Source organism: Rhipicephalus microplus, chromosome 10 (assembly GCF_043290135.1).
Source record: "Rhipicephalus microplus isolate Deutch F79 chromosome 10, USDA_Rmic, whole genome shotgun sequence".
Classification (NCBI taxonomy): Eukaryota; Metazoa; Arthropoda; class Arachnida; order Ixodida; family Ixodidae; genus Rhipicephalus; species Rhipicephalus microplus.
In genome coordinates, this window is record NC_134709.1 from 34711581 (window position 1) to 34737999 (window position 26419).

The 26419-nt window shown below is 43.7% G+C and overlaps 1 protein-coding gene across 5 annotated transcripts; it reads left to right on the plus strand.

Annotated features, from left to right (window-relative positions):
* Window positions 1–324: 324 nt before the first annotated feature.
* On the plus strand, window positions 325–18343 carry LOC142774685 (uncharacterized). 5 transcript variants are annotated; one of them, XM_075875436.1, is made up of 6 exons: window positions 325–916; window positions 2991–3081; window positions 5128–5412; window positions 7132–7301; window positions 8711–8768; window positions 17497–18343. In XM_075875436.1, exons 1-4 carry the CDS (start codon window positions 452–454, stop codon window positions 7137–7139), a joined length of 849 nt encoding a protein of 282 aa, XP_075731551.1. In that variant the 5' UTR covers window positions 325–451; the 3' UTR covers window positions 7140–7301; window positions 8711–8768; window positions 17497–18343. The 5 variants fall into 5 exon arrangements, with proteins under 5 accessions (XP_075731551.1, XP_075731550.1, XP_075731547.1 ...); XM_075875432.1 differs by having other exon boundaries at window positions 327–916; window positions 7181–7301; XM_075875434.1 differs by lacking the exon at window positions 17497–18343 and adding an exon at window positions 14286–15645 and having other exon boundaries at window positions 327–916; window positions 7181–7301.
* Window positions 18344–26419: the final 8076 nt, after the last annotated feature.

A 26419-nucleotide genomic window follows, 5' to 3' on the forward strand; every position in this document is an offset into this window, starting at 1 on the left:
TTTTTTATTACGCAAGCGACGAGCTTAAAAGGATACCAATAACTCAGAATTTTGTGGCTGAGAAAGACTGCGGGATTAATTCCTAGACACATGCGTATGTCATTCCTACCATATCTCAACAGCTAATACTGTTTGGAAGCGTAGAGTTTCATACAATAAAACTTTATGCTCGAAAAGTATATATAAGTTTAGTAGTTGGCACAATAGAGTGTCTTATGATTTATTCACATGCATGTTCTTGCGCTGTACGCCGCACTTGACGACATTGCCATCACCCCTGAATTCTGTGACGTCACCACATTTAAGCCGAGTTAGCCGAGTAGGCTGTGAGTAGGCGCTGGCCGAGTCAAGCCAATAGCTAAGCGCTACAGGATGTAGCGCAAGTGCAGACCGTAGCGGAAGTGTCTTTTTCCCGCGCTTGCGCCAGACCACAGAGGATAGTTATTCGTTTATGCTGTGCACTAGAAGCGTACTCTTCGGTGGCTGTTCGCGAGACCGTGCCCGCGGCGCACGTGTTGAGTGTTTCGTGTTTGGCGAGACTGCTTTCCCGTTCCTTGATTTCATTTTGCTGCCTGGGCTGCAGTGGCAGGCCACGATGCCGGTAGCTCACTGTGTTGTTCCCCTCTGCCGTTCGACCATGAAATCAGGCGTACCGCTGCATGCGTTTCCCCGCGACGAACCTCGGAGGCAGCAGTGGATCGCGTTCGTGCGCGCCTGCGGACGCCAGGACTGGTCCCCAGTTCAGGGCAGTCGTGTTTGCGGGCTCCATTTCGAGACTTATTACTACAACCCAAAGCCGCCGGATTCAACTTTCATGATACGTCCTCATCCAGTGCTCATGTCCTGTGCTGTACCTAGCCGGTTCCTCGCTCTTGAGCAGGATGATGCCTCACAATGTAAGCGTCCCCAACCCGAGGTAAGTACGTAACTTGCACGTGACGTCATGAACACAGGTTCTTGACGTACTGGCGTGGAGGAAAAAAACAAAAGTCCGCGTGTACTGGTGCCCTAACAAGGTGGCTTTGGTAAGGTTAAAGCAGCATTATCTCGTAGGGACTAAGCTGATTTAAAGTGAAAAAAAAAAAAAATCGTAGCATATCCACGGAGTGAACAATCATGAGTGGGGCGAAGCGTCCGTCCGTGCATGCGTCCGATCGCGTTCGAGAATATATATAGACAGTGAGCGGGTAACACCGACGAGACGTGAGCCAAGGAAGCGAGCGCAAGCGTCTTCAATGCGCCCGCCACTTTGTTCCGTCCATGCCTCACCAACGATCCGCCACGTGTGGTGACTATCCAGGTGACTTACACCCCAGTCACTCGTGGCAACTTAATGCAATTTGAGCGAGTGTATTGACGCTCTTGAAAATTCATTTTGGCGGGTCGCTGCTACACGAGAAAGTGAAATGTACATTGGAAATGATGGCAGTGGTAATTGACGGATTTGTAGTTCAACACATATTTGTTATTTTTGCGCCTGTGTCTCATCGTCAGACCACATTGTCTTCGGTGAAGTAGCAACTGTGGCACACGCCATTTTAAATGACATGAGAACAACTCACCTACACATGTGCAAGTGTGCCTGGAAGTAAACGACGCAACGGATGCAGCCATTGCACAGCATCTGCTGCCTCATCCCCCTAGCAGACGTGGCCGCAAACTGCCCGACGGTGAGAGTAGCGAGGTTTTTTGTTGTATTTTATGACTTGTTTTAATACATAGCAGTATTACTCATAACGAAAACAATTGTTTAAATATTGTATGAGTGCCACTTTAGGCAACAACGTATTTCTGTACAAGCCACTGGTACTGAGGCTACTCACTTTGTCGCAGTGAAGTGAGCTTGGCGAACACACTTGCCGGCATGTGTACTTCGCAGCGAGTGACTCTTAACTTTCTCGTGTGACAGCGTGCAAACGACGCTCGTGGTGAAGTGTACTCGCTCAAAGTGCCCTTAAGTTGCCACATGTGACAGGGGTATGAGAGAGGCCCTCGTTCGTGCTCTCAGGCAAAGCACGCGCAGCAGCCAATCGGAGAGTAGCGGCAGAGTAACACCATCTAGGAAATGAGACCAGAAATGGTCACCCATTCTTTTTGCCTTCTTTTCTTTCTCGCCTCTTCTCTTGGTTACGCGTGACTAGAGACAAGGTTAGACTATAAGGAGCTTCGCCCCTAAAGTACACCGCCGCAGCTTTATTGGACTGCGTTTATGAATAATAAAATATCCTGCATGTAGTGTACTGATAACATTAAAGGGACTGAAAATGGGCTAGAATGTGATTAGGTCCTAGTGAACATGAAAAAAGACTGAAACGCTGTGACAGATTTCAGCATCCTTCTTGCCTTGTGAGTAGGATTAATATTTTGAAATCTGCTTCAAATGTAATAAAAGCTCAGTATGTCATGCAGGCTAGTGGAGGAGCCTTGAAGCCAAACTATAGAGTCTATCACTGTGGTGTATTTATTCATGTAGTAAATTGCTGCCATGTGCACCATAATTAGTCCTTAACATTAAAGTAGGTATGTTATTATCCATTACCGCTATACTCTGTGCTGCTTACAAAGTAAAGGGAGTTGCATGGTGAGAATCAGCGCTGCCTTCACAGAAGCTGGTTGACCATGTTGAGCAGCGGTGTGGGTGTAGGATTGCATGCATGTGCAGTAAACCACTGCGATTGAACACAAACAGCTGTTGCGCTCACTGTTTGTAGTATGTGTTGTCACGTGCACTTAAGACTTTATGTATATTCACTGCAGATAAAAAAAATTGTGATTACAAATGTGTCACAGTATATTTCACCTTATCATTCTGTGATTAAACACTGTCCAGTGAGCTTTCCATTGCACTAAAAGAATTAGGCATCATAAAAATTGATTGTCTGTCCCTTAACATGACCACACCGCTTCACCTCCCGTCAGCGTCGTGCACTAGCAATGCAGTTTTAGTGACGTTGGTGCAAAGTGAATAATCATGTCTTTTTATCATGCAGACATACTCGGTCATGGGACACATGCCCAATTTGCCTTGGCACATGCTGACCCACGTGTGTGCCAGGGGCCATGATAAAGGTTCACTTGCAGGTCTGCTTCATTCACTCGTCTACTGAAAGTAGCCGTAGCCATTGTTTTGTGCGCTTTAGAAAGTGCTGAAGGCAAATGATCGCTTTTCTTTTTTGACAATGCGGCAAGTTTCTAGAGCTTATTTCCTTTCTGCAAATCCTGCAATTGGTCTATACTTGGCGACAACTTTCTGTGGCAGCACAGCCAAAGCTACGTGGGTGGAGCTTCTGCACATGTGTAACTACGCCAAGTAGTTCGTTTTCGTGTTATTTCGGTTTCGCAAGCGTATCCAACATGTACTTTTTTACGAGACCACCATGCAATAAATCTTACATTAGTTTGGGAGGAAACAAATGAAACGTTCATATTTTTAAGGAAAAAAACATCAGCCTTCTTTGAAGCGTTGAAATTTTTTTCAGAAAAAAAAGGTACGGCAGAGCAGGTACTGGGAGATCGGAACCACTCAAAGCCAAAAAACCATTTCCTTAATTTCAGTGCATACCTGGTCAGTGTAATTGTTTTTCTTCTTTTAGAAATGCAAGAACTTTCTGGAGACGCTCACATTCTTTTTTTAGGAGACGCGAAGGCTACGATGGGAAGCAGTAATCTTAACACCAATCAGCCATGAGCTGGCATTGGACATTAGTAAATCCAAGTGGGTGAAACGCAATCTTTACTAGGCCAAGAACGCTGTTTTTGTACCATCAACAGGGTAATATACTTGAACGCATCTGTTACCTAGGTAATGCGCGAGGAACGACTCCCTCTGTAGACGTCAACGGGAGCGATGTTACGGTATATAGTTACAATACGCGGTCATCAGCGTTATCGTATCAACAATATTAGGCAGCCCCTCCACAGTGGTTTAGTGGCTACGGTACTTGGCTGCTGACCCGCAGGTCACGGGATCAAATCCCAGTTGTGGCGGCTGCATTTTCGACTGAGGCGGAAATGTTGTAGGCCCGTGTACTCATATTTGGGTGCGCATTAAAAACATCCCAGGTGGTCTAAATTTCTGGAGTCCTCCACTACGGCGTCTCTCATATTCATATGGTGGTTTTGGGGTGTTAAACCCCACAGATAAACAATATTAGGCAGCCAAAACACTAACCACGTAAGCAATGCAATTTAGGAACAGGGTTATTGATTTTATATACAGTTTCCAATCGCAAGTTTTCTTCCAAGCAGCCGGTGTTGCTGAAGACTGGCAGGTCGGCGTTTCACTTTCACGGCAGCTATAGCGATTAAAGTCCCACTTTCGCTGATGATACCACTCACACACAAGCTCTCAGTGATTGCATGCGCAGGAAACAAAATATTTCATGACGCGGCACTGTCTTCTTTCTCCCTGCTCGACGAATACAAATCACGTAATGAACACGCACTCTCTCTCGCTCACAAGATTCAACGTGAACTTGCTGCAACTGAGCGACGCCATCATTGTTTACCGGGGCATGGAAAAGGGGCAATGGCACCAGAAACCTAGAAACAGCAAATAACGAAAAACCTGCACAGGTGATGCTTCCTGATATTATTGCGAACAATATTTAACATAATGTTTATATATTTTCTTTTTAGATTTTCTATTTAGCTACGCAGTGTACAAATGTTAGCGTTCGTGGAGTACATGCAGAAGCACAGTAAAAAAGGGCGTGCTTGGCTTTCGTAGCCTTGGCTGTGCTGCCAGAGAAAGTTGGCATCGTGTATAAGCATGTGGAAGTAGGTGCCTTTGCAAGATAGCAAGGAGGGTGTAAAAAAGAATAGAACTGCTGGTTTTCATCATCATGCAGTTGAAGTGAGCTAAGAGCATTGTTCTTCACTGAGAATTATCCATGAAGTACTCACTATCATTCTCACAGCATTATTGAAATACCCTGTGTCAAGTATAGAGGCCTAACAGGGCTGGCTGAGGCACAAGCTAATCTATCTAGATTCATCATTTTGACAAAACAATTGTTATCTGCATTTATAAGAATTATTTTCGAACCGACAGACATCACTAACTGTAGAATAAACTACCCAGTGAAGGCTTGCATTAAATATAACCGTTTGACCTCTTTTGCACAGGCCCGAGTGTTGCAGATGCCCGCACACAAAGCCATATAGAAATTGGCATCAGGGGTACACAAGTGAATAAGAAACCAGAATCAAAATCACAAAGCGTTCAGACAGAGTCAATAGTGTGCCACATTGAATTGGTTGTGAAAAAGAAACGAAAGGCTCGAAAACGAGCATCTAAACCACGCATTTGTACAAGGCCAGCAGTGCACCATGCTGAAATTGACATGAAGGATGAACAGAGGGCTCCAAAACCAGCATCAAGATCAGGCTTTCACCCAAGGCCAACAGTTGGTGAGTAGTCGCATTGTTCCTGCAGTGGTGACACCTTTACCAGTGATACTTAAATTCGGATTATTTCACGTCCCCTGAAATGTTTACAGCCCCGAAGGGTGCCTTTCTATTGTTGACATCATCAGGAAATGAAAACACGGTGCGAGTGCCCTTTGCTGTCTGTAGAATGCATCATCTCCATTGTCTTTTATGCCACCCATTCTTCTATTTATTTAATCTGCTGAGAAGTTTATCATCTCTTAGTCTGTCTCCTGTATCTACAGTTAACCAGTACTATAGTTTTGAGTGATTTGTTTGTCGTACTAAGGGCCGTCAGCTTGTTCGTGGATTGATATGTGGGGTTTAACGTCCCAAAACCACTATATGATTATGAGAGACGCCGTAGTGGAGGAGCTCCGGAAATTTAGACCACCTGGGGTTCATTACCGTGCACCCAAATCTGAGCACACGGGCCTACAAAATTTCCGCCATCAGCTTGTACGTATACTTCATTACGTTGCCAGATACCAGAAAGAATCGGCACATGCGTGGGTCTTTATGAAATGTAGATTTTCATAGAACATAAATGATTCGCCGAATAGGCTTTACATATGCAGCCTTGTGTTGCAAATCCACCTTCGTTGGCGGCTACTTGCAATAACCATTTTGCAGAGACTCTAGCCGCTGAGTCAAAATAGGCTGAAGTGCGAGCGATCACTTCAACCAGATTAACCGAAGCTAGTGTGACATAGAATATCGAAGTCGTAAATGTGAGAGGTTTAAAGCCCCTGACAGGCTGTATAGATAGCGCCATCTAGCAGGGCCAAGATGAACCAGGCAAGCACAAAATTGTTACTGCAGAAGCATCATACATTCTACTTTTGGCGGAAATGCCTCGCAGTGGTTTGATTACAAATCAGTTGCCTTTTTACAAGTTTTTTTCCTCATAAACACTTGGCAAAAACAAATGTGTTTATGAATGTGGTTGCCCGAAGCATTACAAGGTATTGGCATCATTGTCCAGTTACTTGGTATTCGTACACCTCTTTGTGTGTATGGAAATACTGTGCTCACTAAAAACCTCTCATGATTTATCTGCAGGGGCAATTCAGTCTTATCTAAATATAGTTTAAATGCGGTTGTTACCATTTAGTATCATTTGCAAAAGGTTTACGTGCATATGTAAATATCTACCTTGACATTTGCAAATGCTACTAAATGGTGATGATAAATGCATTTCATTCATATAGGGAGCTAAAATATGTGTGTTGGTAACACAGTAGATGCAATCCGGTATTCTGGTAACATGGTAACATTAAAAAGTACGTACAAGTTAAAGTGCCTACAACCTTTTTATGTCTTTTGCTTTCTCATATGGCCCATCAGGATTTTTCAATTGGTTTTGACCAGCCACGTTGGTGGCTGTAAAACCTCAAAGAGCAGTTTTTACTGCATCTTCATTGTAACGCTCCGGAAGCAAAGTGCTAGAAGGCCACTTCTTTAAATTAGGGTGCACATTAAAGAACCTCCAATGGTTGACATTTCTGAAGCCCTCCACTACAGCGTGCCTCATTAATGTTTTGTGGTTTCGGAACGGCAAACCCCTGATATATTATTATTGTAGTACTGTGTCAATATGTTATAGTGTACTATTTTCATGTTTTGTTACTTCAAGAAAGCACTGGAAGCCTTTATAAAATATATTCAGGCTTAGTGCCAGCATCTTTATTGTGCATCCAGAATGGTAGACAAGCCTAAAGCTTCCTGATTATATTGTTTTGGGAGGAAGTGTGGCTGAGAAGCTCCATGCCATGCCCGGAGCCATCGCTTGAGTGTTTGAAGCCATCTCTGCCATGCAAGCACGATCCCCAGGATGAGACATGCAAGCCCAAATTGAGCAGCTATGAAGCGTGAGTGCTGCAACAATCTCTTTTGCCTGTAACCATGAAGGAAAATTCCACAAAGTCTTTTTGTCCTGTGAGATCGTTATGGTACTTATATACTGCCACTGGCAGCATAGAATGTATACCGTAATGTAATGGCAGCATAGAAAACTGATTGTTCAATTTTATGAAATCATACAGCTGTTAAATTTTGCGCAGCTGTACAGATTACTTACTCAATGCTCAGTTTTCTATGTTGTGTAAGAGGCCAGTTAATTGCCAACCACAAAAAGATTAAATTTTTGTGGTAAGGCATTCTTTTGATGGTTAAGTTGCACAATAACTTCTTTTGATGAATAGGTGACTCAATACTGACAGAGACACAAGAAAGAACAGAAAAGGATGAGTTCGTACTCTCATCTGAAAGTTTTTTAGATGGAGAGACACAAGTCGGTAGGAAAGTACAGAGCCAATGGCGCATCACCAGAATTAACTTAGGTGATATAACAGACCGTGGCCAGAAATATGTAAACCACAGGTGCCAAATGGCGAAAACACATAAATGATGTATAAAACATGCCTCTAAAATACCTATCGCTCTATGTGGAAGAACGATAGATAAAGTCTAATACACATAGCGCCAGCTTTGTGGCTGTGAAGCACTTGCATGGTTTTCTCGTGCCTGCTTATTCTGATGCTAATACAAGGCTGCGGTCTTACTGAACAAAGATAGAAATTTGCACAAAGTACACTGTACGGCTAAGTGGGAACCCTGATCGGTACTTAGGTTAATCATGTGCTCTCGGAGGCACAATTTCATGCAACAACTCATCAGGCCTGTATAAGCCTTCTTGCAACCAATACGAATGTTGTTATACTATGCGTCACACTCGTTTTATAAATACTGCCTCCTTTTAGTGTTAGCATGGCGGAATAATAAAGTGATGACAGGCAGCAGGGCTACACTGAGTCATTTCTGGACACACAGTCAGTAACCAGACATGGCCAGTGTGAAAGGGGTCATCTACTATGGCAACATAGTAAATACTGAAAGAAAAGAAAAACAACAACTAAGGGATAATCAAGATTAGGTGGGCAAACGAGATTAGAAGCTTCTCATAGATGCAGAGTGTTCACAAGGCTGAAGCTGTATCGAGAAGACTGGAGGAGGACTCTCTTGGAATGGATGTACTGAATGACTATGTCGAAGCAACATATGGCTCCAGAGGCATGCTTGAATAGTTGTCTCCTTCACTGTCATCAGTTGTGTTACGCTCCCTTTTTATGTGTGATTATAAATGCCAATATTTACTATCAAACCTCTGAACTTGGTAAATTACTTACTTTAGTACTAACAAAAGAAAATGTGTAATACGAAGCACTAACAATTGTCGTACTGGTGATGGCTTTTGTCTTTTTTTGTTTCAATCATACAGGCACTGATGCATTCCACCAGCTGGCCAGCCTTTTTTTGTACCATGAAATGCTTGCAGGGTAAGCTTGTTGGAGACAACATTTTAAAGTGTGGCAGCTTGGGCTAGTTGGTATGGCATGACGATAGTTATAGCGCGAGAACAAAACGATGACACAGAGACAAGAAGGACAGGAGAGACACAAGAAGGACACAAGAAGGCGATCGTGTCTTTCGTGTCCTTCTTGTCTCTGTGTCATCGTTTCGTTCTCGCGCTATAACTATCGTCAAAACATTTTGAAGTAATGGATATGAAGTTAAAACAAGATAGCTAATACCCTTGTCATATGGGTGTTTAGAAGGCCCTCGGACCAATGCTTTATGACTGAATGTATCCTCATGATTTGCTACACGGGTGCTTTTGAAGGCTATAGAGTCAGTAGTCTATCGAGTCAATGGAGCAATGCACAACTCTATTAAAACTTTGATGGCGATTGAGCAACGGAAGTGGAATCAGTGCGAAGGTGCCCTCTCAGTCACAGTCTGTTCATAGTCACTATTACAAAAATGTTGCCAATATGGTTTAAAAAAGGCATATGTGAACACTCATAATTATCTAATAAAGTAGTTTTGCCACTTAAAGTATGTGAGTTGCAGATACTTTCAACAATGTGTAGTAAAGAGCTTGTCTTTATCGTATTGTCTGGCCCTGTGCTGCTCGCCACAGCTTCATTGCTCAACTACTTAAAAGTTAAATATGTATTGATAGATATAAATAAACAATTCATTGAAATGTTTAAACAAAAACAACATATATATTTGTGCTTTTAAGTTGATTTACATTATTTAACTTTTGGTGTCATGAATGCGATAATAAAGATCGGCAGCACCGTGCAAGTTTTACGAAAAACACGTGAACCACTCAATGGCCGTTTAAAACTGCTGTGTAGCAGTGTGACAACTCCATCAAGCCAACAGAGTTGCGACGTTTTGGTGGCCATTCTCCGCCTGGCCTTTAAAAAGTGTCTGGATACAGGTGTAAGATAGGTGCTGCAAGTGGTCGTGAAAATCCACTTTTTTTTTTCGTAAATGTGTCTGTCTGCCTTTCAGGCTTACCCAGACTGTATTGCTGAAGCATGGATCCTTAGGTCTACTGCATTGTTTGCACCATTAACCTGAGCAGTTACGTTATTGATGAGGATAGGCTCGTCAACGAGGCTTCATGCTTTGTGCAGAGTCTGTGTCTAGCATTGTTGATGATACACACAGACTGTATGTACACTATCAGATTTCATTGGTATAGCCATTGGGCTGAACTAAAATAAGACTGTGGAAGCATGGCTTGCCTCTTGTTTGATAATGGCAAGGACGTGAACGGGGGGTATTTATAACACCGCCTTACGTTTGGTTTAACCCTTTCACTGTCAATCCTGAGATAACTCGGGCGATTTTGTGCACACAAGCCCTGCCAATCCCAAGTATACTCATTTTGCCTCTTTAAAGGGGGACGTGGCAATGGGAATTGTAAACTTGGTCAGAATGTTCAGTTTTTTAATTAATTTGTTTCTATAATCCTGAGACCATGTTTTACATCATAGTGTGATTTCATATCAAAGTAAGTAGTAGAAGTTGAGAAACAAGCATTTTACTTGTGGGCTGTCGTCAAAAGCTATGTGAAAATTAAGCATAGCAAAATGCAAATTTGTAGCTTTTTCTTGGAAAAGTGCCACCATATTGGCATCATCATAAACAGAACAGATTGAATTTCTCCAATGAAAAATAAAGCCAGCTTCCTTCCGAGTTCAGTTTTATCAGCTTCTAGCTCCAATTTCTTCGAGCTTAATTTTCTCAGGTTTCATTTTTGAGCAGTTGCTGTCAGTCATCTCTGTTCATTTCACAACAAATAAGGCTATAGCCATTGCGGTTCCTGCGCTTAGATTCTGAGACATTGGTGAGTGCCGTAAAGCTGTCAGTATTTGTGTCCATATTATACAGACTTTTGTAATTGGCTTTTTGTAAAAGTTGTCGGTAAGATAATATGTCGAGGACATTTCAGAAAAAAATTTTGTGTGCTTACTTAAATATTAAAAATAAACCGATAGCGTCACGGCAGAAAATGGACCCTTGTAAATATCCCTATGCAAAAATTTTGACGACCTTGTGTCTAATGAGCTAATTAATTTTGGGTGACAACGAGAGTATCAATTGTGGTAACACAAAAGTTACATTAGATAACTCAAAATCGATTTCAGTTATGATATCAGCACAACAAATGGCATCTGAATGCTGAATTTCATCCCTTTAGCTTTATAAATAACAAAGATAAGTATCATTGCCATGTCCCCCCTTAAATTCCCACTTGCCACTCGTGAGACAACTATTTAAAAAAAAAAAGGATGTAGGTTTCGGGGATGCTAGCACCCACTGTGAAGTCGTTTGGGCCTCGTGGCCCTCATGTGTTTCTGGGCATGGGCCGCATTAGGGGTTTGCAATCATCAAGCAGTAGGTGGCACAATGCTCGTGAGCATTTTTCATCATCATCATCGTTGTTAGCGGGGTAGGGCAAGCAGTGGTGCCTAGCGGCGAGGCTAGCTGTCGGCACATGAGAAATGAGAGGTCCTTTTTGGCGTGTAGCGGCTGGCGTGAATGGGCGTCTCCCGCTGCGGGTTCGTGGGAACGGCGCCACAGGTCGTTTCCCGTGGGCCCTTCAGGGCGAGTCGAGTGTTGGCGATGGCACTTTCACGCTACCTTGTGTTTGTTGTAGTGTGTTGATCACTTGTGATGTATTTGATTTGGCTGATGATATAGTCGATGTAAAAATAGTTCAATAAACAGGATGGGTATAGGTCCTTGAAATCCTCGAAAACCCTTGAATTTGAAAAATGCATTTCGAGGCCCTTGAAAGTCCTGGAATTTTCATATGTTGGCAATTTTCCTGGTGGGCATGACCGACTCCTTCTAACCGCACACCGTTTGCGACCTAAGCATCGCCGAGGGCTTTACACACGCCAAGGAAGCTGCCGCGCTTTTCGTGCAGCTTGGATAAGGCAAAGAAAAAATTATTTCGTGCTACTCATTTGCTACTGACTCTGAAATCACAGGTCATTCTGTAGAGAAATAATTAGTAACTTGTGAGAAAATACACAAAAACATGTGTATTTAACACAGTGTGTGCACTGGGGTGACATTGAAATGCGCAGAATGGCAACACCGTACTTATGCAAGGTGTCTACTCAAACGCTCAGTTGAACTAGCATGAGTGCATACAAAGAAACAAGGTCCAGCACACGCTGAATAGGGGCACTGATCAAATTGACCGAAGTTGTCACGCAGCATCGGTCATGCTTTCTTCTCGTGATGTCTCTGCCACCATTGGGTCTGAAGAAGCCAGACAGACGTGCGGCGAAAGTGAAATCTGTGTTCTCATAGCTTTCCAGCCCCTCTAGTGCTATATTTGACGCTTTCCTGATAGCTTCCTACATTTCCCTTCCGAACTGCACTTAAAAAAACAAAAAAAAAAAAACAGGCAATGCGCAAGGTGCAGCACAGTCACAGCGAAAGCTATAAGAGCGGCCTTTCAGAGCCTTTTCAAAACACTCATTGAGTAACGACTGCAAGCACACTTGCTTGATATCCACTAGGGCATTAATGATAAATTTTTGGGGGGTAGTAGGCCGGCATTCACTATGCTATTTCTCGTCATTTTTCTTAGAAGCGTGGTTTCTGCTAAACACTTGCAAGGGATTTTGTGCCAATTGTTCATGCAGTGGCTGATGACAATGAGGAATTATAACTGAAGTGGGTATGCGCCACAGTAGAGGAACAAGAACAAGCGTTTGTAACGGGTTGGAGCATTGGACGGCCCACTCATTACGCTATTCGCATTGTGCGAAGACTGGTTGTTCTTTCCCTGCTTTAAAACGCTTTATAAGTCGTATTAACACGATTGCTTTCTCGGCATCAAGTTTGCCTAAAGCAAGTTTGCGAACAAGTCACAAGCACTGCCGTAGCTCAGTGGTAGGATACCGGGCTGGCACCCAGCGTACCCGGGTTCGAGGCTAGGTTTTTTTTTTAAATTTCGCTTGATGTGGTTACGGACTCCGGCAGCGGTGGCGACAGGCAACTGTGCGTGATCCGAGTTGTGATCTCATGACAGTTTTCACTGTAAAAAAAACCAAACATGTGCAGCATGCTTTTTGCGCTTGCGGTGCGTGAACCTGCAAAATGGTGAACCCGCCGCTATCTCTCCTTGCGGGTGATGTCAATAAAGTGCATACCTCCTGTACATTTATTTATCTTTGTGCAAGGGAAATGACATCATTCCTAATGCTTTGAATCTGTTTGGTAAACTTCACAGAGATAGTAGTAATCTCAACCTCTGTTTTAAGACTTCATTGTGTGTTTCGAGTTACTTCTTTTTAGTGTTTAGTACTTGCAGGGTGATCCGGACTAGTCATAATTAAGATTATTAACACATACATTCATTCATCTTCATGCAAGTGAAATAACACTACAATGAATGATTCTCGCGGATGCTAGGTGATCACCATTTAGGAGGTCCGCGCACTTCCCGCACATGGAAAAGACTTGCTGCACGTGCTGTGTTTGAGATCCATACGGCAAGTTGGATGTCTACAGACCTGCAAGACATCCGCATGCCAAAGCCCGGGCAACGAGAGAGTTCTATAATAGCACATACGAACAGGCCTTCCAAGTGGCACGGCGATGGTATTGCCCCCTTGCAGATCAAGGCTCAGTGCAAACCAGCTATACTAGAAAAATCTCAACCCCTTCTGTAGACTTTACTTTTGTTGTCACCTTGAGGTTATTAATTAAGACTAGATGTCTTTTTTATAATCATAATATCTATTTATTTATTGTAAGTGCAATAAAGTTGGTCATTTTTTTTAAACTTTAGATTGAAAAAATTCCAACTTTGCATGCTGCTTTCAGTCCTTGAAAAACTCGAACAGGTCCTGGAAAGTCCTTGAATATCCTTGAATTTTCGCTTTGAAAACCTGTACGAACGCTGAATAAACGTTTTTATTGGTTTGGTCTGACCACCTCTGCTGTGTCCGTTCGCTCTGAGAGCGTGCCTCATTGCAGGTTCCCGTAGGGTGTGTCCTGTCGCCTATGTAGAGAGCATATAAACAAATAAAACTTGCAGTGAAGTTTCTTACAACTGAGTGCATGCTTCTACATCAGTGTCGGCTCCTGGCTCTTTGCCAGCGTCTCAGTGGGGCAGCTGTGGCTAGTCAGCGTGCCATGCTCAGGCATTATTTGACAGAACGAATTCGGGAGCTCTTGATGGATTCGGACTAAATAAAATGAAGTCACATTGCTTTATTGGCCATTAGTATTGTTTTGTTAGTTAATTGCTGGTAATTTTTTTTGTAACCTCTCATTTACTTGTCACGGGTGCATGTTTTTACTTATGAGATAATACCAATATAGGTGCCTATATGTTCTGAAGAGCATCCTATTGCATTACTTCAGGAAAATTTCCATATCAGATCTGTCGAGGGTGATATGAAACATGCAATTGCATGTTTGTTTTTTGAGGTGAACGATCTCTGCTTCGCATTTCAATGAAAATGCAGACGAGGCCCGGGCCTTGACAAACGGGTGGACTGCGATGGAGGATAAAGCGCCAGCTAGGAAGGGCAAAGCATCTGTGTCATTGGTGAAGCAACAGCCCACTCATGGTATCGGTAGTGCCCGTCATTCTGGCTCAATGCTATTTGCTCTAGTATTAATAAGAACTGACAGATTATGAGGCAAAGCAAAGTATAGGGGACGTTATTCGCTGTGATTAGATTGTAAATGTGAAGAACTAAAAGTGGACAAAAAGAATACTTGTCCCTGGCAGGAAAGAACCTGTGACCTTCAAGTGATGTGTTCTATGTTCCACCACTGAGCTACTGCGGTGGTCGCCTTCCGTCCACTTTATAGGGCATGTACTATGGGCACATATCTACAATAAGTTGTTGGTTTAAAGGCCCATGGTTTATTAAAGCACACAATATGCAGAATCGTAAGTAGTCAACTTTATCAGCACCAGCATCAACCAATTGTGCAGCTGCGCAGGTGTGCATCTTGCCTTACGGACGCATAGTGGATACCTCACCAATGAACAAAAGGACAAATTATTGTGTGGTGGGCTGTTTACAAATGTAATTGCAGCAGACATTCCAGGATAGTTTAAAAAGTTGCGTGCACAGATCTTTCTTTACTTGTGACATGGTGTCCACCAAGACGTGAGTGAAGTCTGGCGATGCGAATGGCTGCCGATTGCGCTGTCAAGTTTTACTTTTTAAGGCGAAGCTGAATTGCTGTTCAAGTTTTTCTTTTTGGCTTGGCCTGCTGGCACACTCGCTGCATTTGTTTTCCCCATCTATGCACGTCGACAGCCTGTCACAGCTTCGCGTGACCGTCTACTTAGCCTGCATTGCCTGTGCATACTGTCTCTCGTGCCCTGGTGACATACGAGGCTTCATGTACCGGTCACCCTCGCAGAGTTGTCACATGTGCAGGTGTGGGCTTGCGGTAAACACAATGTTGCTGCTATGTACAATTTTACGAATTTGCCGATTCAACAAAACAATTTGAGCATGGTCAACACTTTGTTAAATCAACTTTTTACTGTACTGCATCAGAACAAAGTTGCCTATCGAGGAACATTTTTTTGCTGTAATGCAGCATTTGTATCGTTATGGAAGCTAAGTTCTGCCATCATAAAGGTTGGGTGTTTCTGAATTTGTTCAGCACTAACTATTGACAGCTGCACTGATATGCTTAAGCTGGTTTTGTTTTTGAAATTTATATTTTTGTGTGTGACTCCTTTGATCTTTCATATCTGCTAACAGCCATCCCTACAATATTATTAGCCTGGATCAGTCGTTCTCAGCCATGGATGTGTTGGGGACCCCTTGGGGACTGGTGGAAGTGATGGAGGACCACTTGCAGTGGAGCGTACGGAGAAGGAAGGGGGGGGGGGGGTTACGTAGATAAATTAACACAACTGGAGCGTGAAACAGGTGCCTTTTATTAGACTTGTGCAGATAGTGAATTTTAGGTTCGAAACAAATTCGAAGCAAATAGTGATTTTGGTTTAATAATTTTGAATCCAATTTGAATAGTATATATGACATACAAAGAAAAATGGGCATATTTATCATGACCTAACTAACAAGCACAATATATTTTTATATTGAAATAAGGCCTCTATGCAAATGTCATTTTTTTTCGTTCACAGAAAGTCGAAACAACTTTGAGTAGTAGCAGTATATCAGTATTTCGATAGGATGCAAGTGATAACCTGTAAAATAGGTAACATTTTAAATTTTATTAAACTTAGAGCATATAAGTTGTCATAACAAGCCTTTAAGCTTAATAAAATAATGAATTGGTTTGAGGGTAACATGTTCATTTAAAGAGGCCCTGCAACCCTTTTTCAAGTAGCCATGGAACCAGTAAAAAAAGCTTGTTGCCTCACAAATTTACCGCTGCAAAATTTTCAGAAACCTTCCAGTACGAGCGTCGTAGTTCTGAAAATTAGTCGGACGCTGCAATTTAATTCTCTCTTTTCGTTTCGACAAAATAGCTGGAAGCTAAGCAGGGAGAAATGGCACGGCGAAAGAAAATGCGTCACACGCACCTCGAGACCTTGAGCACCTCTTTTTTTTCTTAGAATACGCGGCTTTTTCAGTGTGATCACGCCTGGACACGTCGCGACCTCTCGCTGCTAATCCAGTGACCACCGAGCGCGCCATGTTAAATCAGTCAATGGCGGACGCAATAGCTGTGACGAGCGATTTTCGAGCTCATGGTGTCATTTGCCGAGAGGAAAGATCAATTTTCAGCTGGCCTTGAAAATTTACCGTGAATCGCAGGTCGCGTGCTGCACTATATATTATTCGGCTCGCGTGTTCTCGGAAGCCTCGACTACCGATCGGGAGCGTTTTCTGACTATGCTCAAAGGGTGTTGCAGGGCCCCTTTAAATTTGCAGGAGAGCTTCGCGGCGAAGCAGATCTTCCCCTGGATCGGTGCTTTCGCGGCTTGGCACTCCGACACTGCAGCAAGACCACCTTTACTAGCCGTTACATGTGGAATAATATACACCTATTCGTTCAGTGCGAATACTTCAAAATTTTCAATAATTTAAATTTGAATTGAAGCGAATACTCTACTATTCGTTTGAATATTATTATTTGAATATTCGCACAAGCCTACCCTTTATTGCTACCAAAAAAACATCAAATAAACTTGCCACTTCACTTCATTTTGGACAGTTCATCAATACGTGGCATAGTCACGCTTAAAGAAAAATGCGGGTGAGGGTTTCGCGTATCATATAAATGGCCTCGCGGGCCCCCTAGGGGGTCCGCGGACCCCCATTTAAGAACCACTGGCCTGGATTATAGCACTGTTTTTGAAATATCTGCAGGTAATGAGATATTCTTTTCACGGACGTGAGGCTTGGGAGAGCTCTGTTCATATTTTCATTCGGCACTCTTGCCGCTTGCTAATGTAGCGACTCTGCTACTTATCATGCTGTAGTCATGTTCGTGTCAGAAAAAAACGCGAGCTGTCATCAAGCTGTTCGTAATTAAACATGGTCTGGTTAACACAGAGCTTCCCCTGTAAGGTACCTAGCAAAGGACTCAAAGCTGAAAGCTATATAATATTGTAAGCATAACTCTTGAGGCTATCTTTGAGTAAGGGGATCCCCTTGTCCTTATTTTCTTAGATGAAGAAATTCTCTTCCTCCTTGCTTCTTCAATTATGAAGTGTGATTATTCGTATTGCAGGTTATGTGGACAGACTTCTTCCAGCAGCTCCACAGCAGAAGTACTCCTGACAGCCTTCTAGTGGAACCACCTGCATTTTAAGTTCATTGGTAGCTGTCGACGAGGCTGCACTTCACTTGTCGAGATTTGTAGCACATTGGTGACTAAAGAGCAATTTGGAACCAATGCAAAATTTTATGTGCTTTGAATTAAGTTTTGTTGCCGTTTCTTTGGTGACAAGTGTATGTTGAATTCCACCGCACTTTCATACGTCATTCATAGCGAGGGTCTCGTTCTAGCACACTTGATGCCTTTGGGCAGTATGTGAGGCATTATTGGTCAGCTGCCGGCTCGTAACAAGATCACAGGCTAGATCACGCCAACAGGCTTAAGGGGATGTTCTACTCTACTCAACACAGTTGGACCTACTTAGCATCAACGTAGCAATATTTCTTGTAATAAGCACTTTTCTGCAGCAACTTATAGGTCCGTATTTAAAAACCAACCTTATCTCTATTTCTTGGTTTGCTTATCGTTTCTGTTCTTGTTGCTCGCAAGTCTTATGGGAATGATGAACCGTAAATGCAGTCTGTGTCCCTGCTCGAGGTGGATGATACTGTGTGTGTGTGTACATAAGTTTGTAAATATGAATAAAGGAATAGTACTGCCAAAAATAAATGCTAGTTCAGCAAGTATTCTTTCACCAAAGCCAATCCCTGTATTGCTGATATGTACAAAGAAGTTCATGTTGAATGCGTAGTAGGAAACCTTTAAAACAAATCCAGCACGTATGCTCTGCATATCTGGAACAGCATTTAATTCCCATACCATGCATTGCATGTGCCAAAATAAATATTTTGAAGGCTGATAGGCAATGTCTTTTGTATCACCAGTGTCAAAACATAAGTTGTGACTGTATCGTTCAAATTGAATGCAAGAATCATTCCAACGATTGAATGATTCCACAATTCCACAAGTGACAATTCCACAAGTGATATCACTTGTGGAATTTTTTTTTCTGTGGACTGCCCTACTGCTAATTACGAGGGAGGAGGAATAGTCTGGTTAAAGAGGGCGATAAGGTGTGCTTTCCACAAACAACAGAAATACATGACGTTTAGGCTCCAGAGAGCCGAAAAATAAACAATCTCATATATTTATACCTGTTGTTTGTGGTGAGAAACCTGATAACCAACTAGTCAATTTCACTAACCCCCTAATTTTTCTTGCCCTGCAACACTTTTTGATAATCGTCAGAAAATTCTACAAATTGGTTCTGAAGGTTCTTGCGAACATGTGAGCCAAACACTATAGTGCAGCAGATGGCGTGGAATTCACAAGAAAATTTCAAGAACCACCGAGAAAATTGCTCAGTCTTCTCTCGACAAATGATGTCGTATACCCAAAGGATCTCTGACCATTGGAAGATTTGGGCATCTTGAGCCGCGGCAGCCGCGCACTAGAAACGTGCACGTGATCACATTTAAAGGAGTACCGATTGAAATTGGGCTAAACTGACAAAGCTTCCAAATTGCTCGGAAGATGTGACTGTTTTAGTAAACGAGTTAATTTACCGTTTTTTTTGGGGCTGTATTTTTTATGCATTGTCAGCGTGCGGCGGCTGCACTCGATTTCGAGTTGTGACGTCACAATCGCCGAGGCGCATGTAGGATGCACGTGTTCCTGTCCTCTTTCCTCCACCTCTCCTGTCATCTCACTCTCCTCCTTCCATATACTTTATCCCAGGCGGGAGCATTGATCGCTACCGCTGCTACTGAGATATGGGAACTGATGAGGAAACGAGTGGGTCAAGAGACGGGGGCGATGGCTGTCATTCCTGGCCGGCCTGCTTTGGGTGTTTGTGACGTCACTAAACTTCACCTCCTCTATTTCACGGTGTCCTCTCGACTAGATGCGGAAGTTTGTGAAAAATGCATTAAGTTCACCATTTCCCTGTAGTTCCCGCCTGGAATTAAGGCTGTCCCTATCGATTTCAGGGCCCAATCTTTCGAAATAGTTGACAATTTCGGCGGCAAAAACTTTGTTCTGTATTCCTTTAAGGTGAAGAAGAACAACTTTATTTATTCATTCATGAAGAGGGAAGTGGGTAAATACATGAAAAATACAAATAAAACAGTCTAGTGATCTCAGTTAATATGAACATTTCTCTAGATTATTCAAGAATAGTAGTTATTTCAAGACAAAATAAAATAAACAGGAGTAATAAGAACAGGTAACAGATTTTCCGGCTTATGCAATTTTAGCTGATGTTTTGTGAAAAAGTTTGCAGTCAGTGATGGTTGCGACTCTTGAGGCAAGGTGGTTCCAGCCCTGAGATGTACGGGCAATAAACGACTGAAATAAACAATTAGTGTGACATGATGTGATTCCTACCTTATTACGATGATCAACACGGTTTGACATGAACGGAAACCGGAGTATGAGGTCATTATTAAGGGTCGGATGGTAAGATATTTTATGAAACTGCGAAAGATGGGCAATTTTTCGTCGATGAGCCAATGGAATAAGTCATGTTATTTTTCATTGAGGTTATACTTGCAGTGAGCTTATAGTTGAGATTGAACCTAGCAGAGTTATTTGTACTAGTTCAAGAAAGGTGATAAGGTTAGCGTGACTGGGATCCCATATAGCAGATGCATACTCGAGTTTAGGGCATATGAGACACTTATAGAGTATTAGTTTTAAGGAAGAGGGTGCTATGGCAAAGTTGCATCGTAAGTAGCCGAGCATGCGATTAGCATTGTTAATGATGTATTCTACATGAATTGTCCTACTCAAGATATTTGTGATGTGCATGCTAAGATATTTACAGGGGAGTTAGTTCTGGATACGTGCATTGTTTTACATTTCCTAATAAAAAGTTATATTAACCAGTTATTGCACCAGTTAGCTATATTATATAGGTCAGCTTGAAGTGTTTAGTATCATCAGCATTGCTAATTTCGGGGTAGATAACACAGTGATCTGCGAATAGATGCATGTTAGAAGTTATTGAAGAATTTAGATCAATAATATATAAAATAAATAATAAAAGTCCCAACACTGAACCCTGAGGCACACCTTACTGTACTTCAGTGAGTGGCGAATGATGGTCGTTAACAGTTACGAATCGGATGTGATTATAGAGAAAATGTTCTATCCATTTAAGGAGGTTAGTGTCGATATTTAGGAAGCTGAACTTCAAGAGCAGTAATTTATGACAAACGTTGTCAAATGCTTTGCCGAAGTCTAAAAAAAAAATAGTGTCAGCGCAAGATGATCGGTCCAGGATTTGATGCAGATGATAAGTGAAAGAAGTAAGCTGTGTTTCGAAGTAGTACGATTTTCTAACACCATGTTGGGCATTAGCAAAGCATGAGTTAGGCTCTAGGAAGGTTAGCGAGATTCGTGAAGATTACATGTTCTAATAAAAGCTTACCCATAATCTCTCTCTTAATCTCCCCCCCCCCCCCCCTCTCTGCGTATCTTTAGGCGTGCTTGCTTGGACCATAAGAGGGCGGAATCGCTAACGTGCGACAAACGCGTGTTACCTGGTCCGCTTGTGCTAGACGGATTCTTTTAAAAATGTAGGAGTCGATTTGGGAAGCGATAAACTCCGATAAGTGAGGTCATGTCAAACCCAGCGAACTCCTCCGAAGGAAAGCTATCTCCGATTCAACACACCACTTCGTGAGTGGTAAATATCTGCTGGTAATCGGTATGATATATCATACCGATTACCAGCAATTACCTAAAATGACGATACGGTAAGCACCAATACTCGGTGCGTGACGCGCCGATGCGTACCTGAATATGTCCTGACGATGGCCTGTTACACTCTCATAGAAGATTGACCGTCACTCGTGGACGCTCCCGAAGTTCGCAAGTATTTGTGCGCAGAGTGCTGCGTAGATGCATTCACCCCTTTCTCCCCTGCAAAAGTGCCTGCTTGTCTGCGTCACCGACACTGCTTCTCTGCAATAGCCCTGTACATGCTATGAAAGCACAATATCTGTCAGGCTTCCGAAACAACTCCGAACATCCGTGGACATCAACGGGCCTTCAAGGAACAGCAGGTGGACATCCAGTTTAATTTGAGTTATAGATGTCCCCTAAACGATATACCCTAAAAATATCATCTCTTGAACATCCGTAGAAACATGCTCGGAAAACGTAACAATTCCAGGCCAGTGGCCAGGGGACGGTGTGCTAGCCCCAGGCCTGAAATTCGTATGGAGGCGTGTGTTTTACCGAGGACATGAAAAATGGCTGTTTTTCAACCTGGTTCTTAACAGGTTGTTTTTCAAAGCCTGCAACAGGTGCCCGCCCCGCTTCCCCGAAATTCTTGGCTGCCTGGTAAACAAATAATAAACAATGATGACAAGGTGTATTTTCCGCATGTAAGTTATGAATTTATTTGAAATTTCATGTCTTCGAAGCGGGATAGCTGTGTGCGTTATGAATGACAAAGTCCCATCAACTTTGTCATTTCGAACACCGCGCCATTTCATAAGTTATTCAAAACGTGAAACAACGCAAAAAAAAAAATAGAAAAGTGGGGACGCTCGTATTAGGTCATTAACTTGTATAATTTTCGTTATAAATACAATATATGAGCTTTTTAGTTCCTAAATTTTAGCCCGCTTTTTACGTAGTCACGTTGTGTCTCCTTTTATTCTAAACAGCTGTGTGCATGCCATTGCGCGCGCGATTTCAACCACCTTGCTCAGTTTTTTCGGTGACTCTGCAGCTGTGCCGTCGTCGTCAAGACCTCTGAAAGGCCTCAGAGCGGCAAAAAGAGGTAAGTTCGTAGTCTTCGAACTTGCGGTGCAGTGTTTTCGATGCGCAAAAAAAAGTGCATACTTGCAAGTGCTACGTAAGCCCATTTGTTTCGGTACCATGGTTTCGCGGCCAGCCTTGCGATCTTTTCGCTCTCCGCTGGCGCGTCTTGAGCTGTCGTAGGGAATTTCTCTGGATGAATGGTCACTTTCCAACTATTTTTGTGGCGAAAAAAAAAAAAAAAACGTTACATGCGCTTGGTAGTAGCGGTGCGTGTTAAGGGATGGTTTAGACCAGACTGAAGGCACGGGGGTTTGAGCTGCAGTCACGTAGTAAATGAAGTTGCTAGTGACGATAGTTGTATATTTCACACTGTTCTTATGCTATGTATAGGCAGCGGGCATACGTTAGAAGCCGCTACAGTCGCGCGCTGTCTCCAGCGCCCAAGCGGTAACGGCAGCAGATTTGGGCAGAACACGCAAGCAGCGGCAAGCCACTGCGCAGGGGCGCAGCCAGGCGGTGGCACACCGGGCACATGACACCGCCCCCCACATCCGAATTTTTTTTCGCCATGGTATAGAGACTGAGAAATGACCCTTTCAAGGGTGTGCCTCTCCCATAATTAATCCCCCCCCCCCCAAAAAAAAAAGAAAAAAATCTGGCTACGCGTCTGTCACTGCGCCATGCTTTGGTGCATCGCTTGAGGCGTTTTTGTTACCGTTTGCTTTTTTTTCCTTGCTTTCAAAAGACAGAAAATTGTTAGCAGCCGTTAGATAATTGTGCTGTTATAGCGTGTGCTTTTTAATTAGGATAACGCGGCTAATTAGGCTAACCCTTAATTAGGCTAGCGCGGCCACATCGACTTCTAGGCGAAAACGACAATGGAGGTGACCAGCCCGTTGAGCGAAACTGCATGCGTCTAGCGCGGGCCCTTCGCCCACCAAACCTTCAAAGCTTATCACCCTCGGGCTACCACACCGGCGATCTCGGCGGTAGCTTGAAAACCACTCCACCGTGCTTGAAACGGATGACAGCAGCGCTTGCACTGTCATGGCCGCTGCAGAGGTGCTATCGCGGAGCGATGCTCGGTACTACGCCATATTCTTATCGTTTAACACTCGCGGCTGCCTGATCGCGTTGATAAAGTGGACGGACCGTCGCACTGGCCAAGCGTGAAAAGCACTGGCATCGGAGAAGGCGTCGGCATCGTCGCGCGCTTGTTTCCCTTTGAGATCGGTAGAAGGGTCGCGTGCGCCGTAGTTCGCCGCCGCCGGTGTCCGTAACCACTATCGCTTGAAACGCGAAAAAAAAAAATCAACAACCTAAGTGTATGAAAAGCAGCAAGGACACAATTGAATCGGAACCCGAGTCCGTCTCGTGCCAGCCCACTATCCTACCGCAGAGCTACGCCGGTGCTTTTTTTTTATTTAGTGCGCGAAATAATCACCAGTAATTGTGAACAACGCACAACATACTTCATCAGAAGTTAGGCAAACACACACAAGCGTCCAGATGGGGAAGCCACCCCGGAACGGGGTCAAAAGCCTCGACAACACTGCGCACTTGGAAGTGCGTGGTAAACTTTTTCGACATAGGACAGGCCTAATGTCGAAAAAGGAATAGCGTTAACACGCGTAATAAAACGTTTTAGAACAGCAGAGGAATAACCAGGAGTCACAAAACGCGATTGCGCTGTGTGAAAACAACAACAACAACAACACCAAATTGATGATTTATGGCGTAGTGGGTAACCTGCAAGTGTGTCAGTAGCATTGGCTCAAAGACTTAAAAAAAAAAAGGCTCTGAATGGTTGCTCTTCCAGCTTTCGCTGTCTGTCACTGTGCGGCGCGTTCCGCCCATGCCTGGCGGCTATTTGTTTCACGTTTAGCTCTCAACACATGATGGGACCATATGAGGTGCCCCACGAAAAGAAGGGGGGGGGGGGGTAGTGATTTTAAATAAAAAGAAGAGAAAAGTGGGCCCCGTAACTGTCTCTCAGGGGGAGGAAACCTCAACAGTAGCTCACGAGGGCCGGTGGTAAGGAGGGATTAAAAGGATAGGATTAAAGGTATATATGGAGAGAGGAAGGAGAGAGCGAGGCGCAGGGACAGCGAACGACGGAAGTAAGGAGAAGGTAGGAAAGATGGATACGGTCGCAGGAGTCCGAGGACGGGGCACTATTGGCGAGAGTTCTTGTCGGCGTCAGGAGATGGCGTAAAGCGGGTCCAGTCGGCCAGAGCTGCACTGTCGTTGGAGATCGGCGTCAGGAGATGGCGTAGGGCGAGCCCAGTCGGCCAGAGCTACGCTGTCGTCGGAGATCGCAGGGGCACAACCGGTCGGCACGAAACCCAGCGAGCGAGTCTCCCCACGAAAACGGCGCTTTAGGCCAAGTCATGCCTGTGTAGCTCATGGACATACTTACTAAAAAAAATTAAAGAAACAATGTTGGAAGAAGACAGTCATGTGTGGACCATAGGCCACGTGTTTAAGACACCTGCTTTCCAGCTTTGTTTCAGAGGGTGCGAAGTTACTTCGTGTCGTGTAAGCTAAGTGCACAAAATATGAACTTTTCTTTTAAATGTACAACCCCTACAGGCCATTGCCCTTAAATGAAAGTGCAAAAGACGTGACGAAGCAAAAGAGAAGACAGGCACGACGCTCGCAATGGCCCACGTGTGTGTTTCGGCGTCGTGGGTATATCTATATACCGCAGTGACTTGGCACCCACTGAAACGTCTCATGATGCCCTTGCTGGTGTTTATCTATACAGGTATACCTTGGTCCTTCAAGTATGGAGGGTACAAAAATAACACCGTCACCACCTGAATGTATAATACAAAAACAAGAGCAAAGTGTTCCTATAGGGGTGTATGCGCTCAGGGGAGCGCATTTGAGGGCGAGAGAGAGGGGGGGGGGGGCGCTGCAGAAAACTTTTGTCCCGCCTCCCTTTAAGTGGAACATGCGCACGCCTGTTTACTACTTAGTTTCGCATGTTATCCTTTTATCAGATTCATCCATACTTCCTTGAGTTCGGCTTGTTTATCGAATTTGGCGTCCAGGCCTTGTTTATGTTTATTTTCGCTCTTTTCATGCGGTTGATGAACGTGATTGTCTTCAACATAGCTTAAGAAAATAACGGTGTCTGCGGAAACACCTATAAATTAAGAAAAAATAGACTGCAGAAACAAAATAACGTGAAGATTGCAGGTTCTTCCGCTCCTCCTGTACGCTTGACGCAAAGACAATAAACAGTACGCAGCTGTACGTACAAACAGGTGCCGGAATATTGAGCAGGCACGCGAATATTAAGTGGTGCCGGTCTACAACGTTGAATACGTCAACAGGCATGTCAGCGACCGAGCGAAAAAAAAAAAACTGGCCAAGAGAAGTAAGAGGCGCTCAAGTGGACGAAGGCACTGCTAATAATGACCAAGTGCACAACCATATAGACTGTAATCTCTCCCATCTTCGCTGTTCCCAACCCTCGCACAAACGAACAAACACTTTTTCTTTTCATTTATCTGCAGGAAGGCTATCACGCGCAGTCCATTTTGTTTATCTTTCGCCACGCTGTTCGAAAAAAAAAAAAAGGAAAGAATGAAGTCTGTGTCCAAGGAGCGGTAAAGGTCGCGTTGACGGGACAGCCTTATAGGTTCAAGCGGAGACATGAAGCCTTACCCCTGTATTCTAGAACGTCCCTTCACTCAACGCTTCACCTTCACTTGAGAAAGCCGATGGAAGCGCCCTCCCTAGGCACGGCAAGTCACTGCATATCAGCGATAATGTGGTGCGATCCTCAAGCAGCGCAACGTCATTTTCAGCCGAGAAGGGGCGCAGCGCTCAACTCTGTCAAGTGAAGGGTGAAAGTCGAGTCGAGGAGCGTTTGTGAATACGGGGGTTAGTGAACGTGTGGTTTTCAGTTTAGCTTTCCTGGGGTGGACGGCCGTAGTGTGGTTGTGATGAGAAAGTTCGTAGTGCATAAAAGAAGCGATACATTCGGCAGATCCCACTCATGCTGGGAGTTGATGAAATGCTAAGCAGTAGGCGATATGTGGTCTATACCTTTTAGAGGCGAAGCTCCTTATGGCGGCACCCGTTCGTCCCTCGTAGCCGTTGTAGTAGTGTGTAACAAGTATAACATTTTGACCTCCAAGGTGGTGCCGGT

Bases quoted from the DNA above. Each gene is read 5' to 3' on its own strand.
- LOC142774685 (XM_075875432.1), top strand. From the start codon at position 452: ATGCTGTGCACTAGAAGCGTACTCTTCGGTGGCTGTTCGCGAGACCGT. The intron at 917-2,990 runs GTAAGTACGTAA...TTTATCATGCAG, and splicing joins GTAAGCGTCCCCAACCCGAG to ACATACTCGGTCATGGGACA. The intron at 3,082-5,127 runs GTCTGCTTCATT...TCTTTTGCACAG, and splicing joins TGATAAAGGTTCACTTGCAG to GCCCGAGTGTTGCAGATGCC.